Raw genomic sequence first — 5,000 nt, forward strand, 5'->3', positions numbered from 1 at the left:
CCCCCAAATGTTTTCTCTATTTACCTTGATCTGACTAATCCAGACATTGACTGAAGAAATATTGCTAGCAATATTACATCTCCCAGAAGTAGGTGAAGGCTTTACATAGTCACCCAGTGTCCTGGCAGAGCCTGATGGATGATCGAGGGGGGATGGTTTTTTCAGTAAAAAGTTTCAAACAGAGAATCTCTGCCTCAGGGTTCAACCCTCACGCATCCACATACCACCTTTTACTGAAATGGTATCCTATTCACATACGGATATCTGATAAATGATATCCCATTCATATACATAATAAATCTACCAAAGACAGAAGAATATCCCATATGTTATTACTACTGCAGTGGTATTCATGTCCTTTTCCGGCAAGCCCTTCAAGAGGTATTCAACAAAACTTTATGTCTCAATGCAGTTTGTTTAATCACAAGTCAGTATGACAATATATACTTATTCACAAGGAAACAAATTGGACACCCCATACATGGTGGTCAATTTTTGTTAATTACTAGTGACAAGTATCATATGATTACAGACCGACTTGGACTCCATCCAGGCCTTTTTATACCATTATTGGCCTGAAAAATTTTCTCATTTGCATAAATACATGTATACCAAAATGGAAAAAATCTCCAGTTCCTTTTTCAGAACAAAATGGCCAGGATCAGTTAATCCAATTCAGGTCCATTTCAGCTAGCTCAAACATACTTGTCCAATGAACCCCTCCCCCTCTCGGCACTTTATCATGCAGCTATCTCTTGGTTTCTTGATTAGTGATTGAAGAAGACAGTTAACTAAACTTTTTGAAATAATAAATTGTAATCCCATTTCAGCTATCCTGAACCCAAGACACCTGGGTGAAAAGCCTAAGAGTTTCACCTTTGATTATTCTTATTGGTCCCACAATGAGGTAAGCTGGGTTATCTTGCTGATAAAGGCTAATTTGTATGTACGTAATAATTTGACAATTTGGTGTGATTTGACAAAGAAAATGATTGAGCGGAGAAAAATTGGTCCGATTTATAAAAATCTGTGGCAGTGCTACAGATGTCAAATTAAATTAAACATGAATGCAATTATTACACTACCTACATACCACAACATCATATGCATGTAATCTCAGGAATGGCAGAGCAAAATTATTTCAAGTTGTAGCCAGAAAGTTGTAATTTCAAATTGTTTAGACCTAGCATACTTAAAAACTACAATAATTGTACAGTCCGACATGACATGTCTATACAGAAGTAAGGGGAACTGCACAATTAACAAAGGATACAAGTAGGATGGAGGAGTTTTAGACCCCCTTGTCCCCTCCCCCCACCCCCTGCACTATACCACGAGAAAAAGAAATTGACCAGCAAATTGTAACATGTAAATTGGCCGGTGCGATTGAACCTACTAAGCAGGGTGATAAATCATGTGACCCACATTAGCGGCAAACACGATACCGTAAAATTCTGAATATATGACCAGGCTTCTGTTTTTTCCAAGGAATTAATATTAGGGGCTTACATGAAGTTTTGGGGAAGAGGCATATTATATTTATTATAAAAGGTCTAGTAGCTACATAAAATGAAGATCTGTCTACTTTTTTATTTCTTTTAGGATGACCCCCATTTTGCATCACAGAAAAAAGTTTATGCAGATATTGGTAAAGAAATGTTGGCGCATGCATTTGAGGGGTATGTAGAGCCATTATCAATGGTAATTAGAGTTATTTCCACAAGTTTTTGGCATCCAATGTTTCCATGTAAACTGGTTTTGCTTGTGGTATCCAAGTGGAACACTCTCCAACTCCTTTTGGTTTAACTGTAGTTGTTACTGGGCTGGGATAGTCATTAACAGGCATTCTTTATGTAAACAGGAATTTGCACAAAGCTTAGGTGGTGGGAGTTTATGGAGTAGTTGCCACTGTTTTTTCAAAGGTTTTAGATGACAAAATTCCATGGCAATCTGATCAACTAGCTTGAACGATTTGCACGGCGAAACGTTGCTGATCGTGGCTTTCGTCGCAAGCGCTGTTGCAAACACGTGAAGATTTCCCATCTTGTGGATCCATTTCAACTCCAAGATGTGCTTTTAAAAGATCGGCTAGAAGACTGCTGGCAACTTAAACAAAATGTTTTTCTTAAACAAATTTTCTGTGGAAATGTACTTGTTTTTCTTCCCGAAATCACCGACTGCTATTTTAAAATAAATGTTACAAATGCGGCATGTATCTGAAGGTTTCGCTGTTAGCTTCACTGCATATTTTCCGCTTTTATTGAAATTCAATTTGCAAATAGCTGATGCCGCTACTGTACTGTATTTTCATGCCTATCCTTACCCGAAAGACTTCGCAACTTTACTTTATTGCGCAACTGTACTTTGTTTCAAAATGGTACAGAAACTGTACTGTAACAAGGACTATCATGTTTCCTTCAATTCGACATGTTTATTTCTGGGGAGTATATTTTTTAGTTGATTCAATTAGTTGAGGCGACAAAGTTTCGGCACGCCCCTCGAACACGAGACAGTGAGAAGCTGTTACAGTCTCCCTATTTTTCCCGCTGCCTCCCAACTCCGCTACCCTCCCCTCGGTAGTTTAGACACTCTCCCCAGATCGCGCTAGCTTTTATAAACCAAGATGGCGGCAGCTCCATTGAAGTGTACCAATCTTGAGAATCCCACGGAAAAATAGGGGAACTGTGAACAGTCTGGCGCCTCCAGCATTGTCGCCGTTAACACACTTTTAATTAATACTACCTTTTTCAGATTCAGGGTGCCAATAATATTGTAATATGTTAATTAGTAATTAGCCTATATATAATGTGTGCACATTGTAGGGATTGATTAATGTTGGTTCCTCATTTTCAGATACAACATCTGTATCTTTGCATATGGCCAAACAGGGTCTGGAAAGTCATATACCATGATGGGGAAACAGGAGGCTGACCAGAAAGGAATTATACCTCAGGTGAGGAACGATAAGGGCTGTATCCTGCGGATGGCATGAACATGTATGAAATAAATAATTATTATAAAACCTACTGACTGGTGTGCTTGTACAAATTATACGCTGTATAGAGTGGGAGGGGGGGGGGGGGGTGGGTGACAAGGGGGTCTAAAACTCTTCCTTCCTACTTGTATCCTTTATTACTTCTGCACTTCCCCTTACTTCTGTATAGACATGTTATGTTTACCTGTACAATTATTCAGTAGTTTTTTAGTATGCTGGACCTGAACAATTTGAAATTACAACTGTCTGGCTCCAACTTGAAATAATTGCTCTGCCATTCCCAAGAGTACATGCGTATGATGTTGTGGTATGTAGGTAGTGTAATAATTGCATTCATGTTAATTTATTTCTATAGCTTTGTGAAGAGCTGTTTGAAAGGATTGATGGAACCAGCAGTGAGGAGATGACATTATCAGCTGAGGCAAGTGACTGATCACATAAAGGTTCCATAATCTCAGTTATATTAATGTAAAGGTGCATAGAATTGAAAGATTCCATAAATACATTATTTGCTTGCAAATAAAATTTTGTGCGGCAATTGAAACTATTTGAATTCCTCCATAATATTGATCAAGATTGGGAGCATGGAATCAAGGGTATCGTTTTGAAATTTGAATCCAAGATGGTGTTTACTACTAATGTCGTAATTACCGAGTGTCATATAATGGCTGTCGCGTTCTTGATCTCATTGACACACAACCTTTTCATTGACCTCATTCCTGCCTCTTTTTTGTACTTAGGTAAATGGTGTGTTAGCAGTTTATTGCCCTCACCTTTGTAGGCAATACATATTTAACGAAAGTTTATATTCTTATTTATATTGGATATTTGGAAATTAATAAAGCGGCTATGTGAAATTTCTCCATTATGTAGTTTGCATGTATTGCCTTTACGAACAGAGCACAGCACCTATTGCACTCTGATTAGGCGTGCCTTTCTGTGGGGGAAATTGAAGCATAAAAATATAAATTAAAATATATGATTATGTTTTTGTTCGCAAAGTAGTATTATACAGATCTATAGAATTTTAATTAATTCATTTCCCTAGACAATGGCAATTCCACAACTGCATTTCTCAAATCAAGTTTCTGTGACCTTGCGTTTGAGTTGAGTTTGAAATTTTCTCTGTGGCCTTACTTTTTGGCATCTGTCAATAAACCAGCTTTGAAGAACAGAGACAGACATTTGACCATACATGTAGATTTCTAGAATGCCTGCAAGTTTTTGGATAATTATTGGAAAGCCTTTTATATGAGTATTACATTTTCTCTGAATGCGAATAAATCTCGTTTTTAGTTGACACCTTTTACACAATCTTATAATAAACATTATAAGATTGTGTACTTAATCAGCAGTAAACCAGGAACCACACTTCGATATGGCTTTCATCTTGATTCAGTGTTTGTTGCTACATTTTCTTAAGGAGAACATTGTTTCAGATTTCAAGGAGGCATATTTTTCATGGACAGATGCTTGATGGGCGGTGACTGAGAGTAATGTAGAAGAGAGCAATGATTGTTTTCTGCTTTCAAACTTTGCTGTAGGTCAGCTATCTTGAGATCTACTGTGAAAGAGTGAGAGATTTACTGAGTCCAAGTGCCAAGAACAACTTAAGGGTCAGGTGAGGTCTGAAACATACACTGTACTCCAATTTTGGAATTATTCACTGTTTGTATCCTACTGTGATCTGATTGGCCAGTTTTAAGTGACCCCGGTAATAGTAGTGACACTGTAAATGCAGACAGAATCTAAGGGAAACAAGAATCTGCTCGTGGTGGTGACGTCTTTAAATCTAGATAATGCGTTGTTAAACATTAGTTACTGTAGCGAGAGTCTTCTGTGTAACAGTACATTTATTTTTCTTTTAGTTTGGAGAAAGTGGGGGTAGGTATTTTTTTTTAGGGGTGGGGGTGGGGGTGGAAAATGAAAAGTAATCTTTCACACTTTTGGGGCAGGGATACACAGCAATTGGTCAAATTGGCATTCTTGACAATGTTTGACCATC

At 37.8% G+C, this 5,000-nt stretch overlaps 1 protein-coding gene across 2 annotated transcripts in view; it reads left to right on the forward strand.

The window, feature by feature from the left end:
* Positions 1-5,000, forward strand: part of LOC146464392 (kinesin-like protein KIF1A) — a 43,995-nt gene that overhangs the window by 1,318 nt on the left and 37,677 nt on the right. For both annotated transcript variants that reach the window (XM_085129885.1, XM_085129886.1), the window contains exons 2-6: positions 831-907; positions 1,603-1,679; positions 2,854-2,953; positions 3,351-3,416; positions 4,540-4,616. In XM_085129885.1, coding sequence (XP_084986011.1) covers positions 831-907; positions 1,603-1,679; positions 2,854-2,953; positions 3,351-3,416; positions 4,540-4,616 — 397 coding nt within the window. The remainder of the gene's footprint in view (positions 1-830; positions 908-1,602; positions 1,680-2,853; positions 2,954-3,350; positions 3,417-4,539; positions 4,617-5,000) is intronic.

The sequence above is a fragment of the Pavona decussata genome, unplaced genomic scaffold, assembly GCF_977016875.1.
Source record: "Pavona decussata unplaced genomic scaffold, jaPavDecu1.1 SCAFFOLD_164, whole genome shotgun sequence".
Lineage (NCBI taxonomy): Eukaryota > Metazoa > Cnidaria > Anthozoa > Scleractinia > Agariciidae > Pavona > Pavona decussata.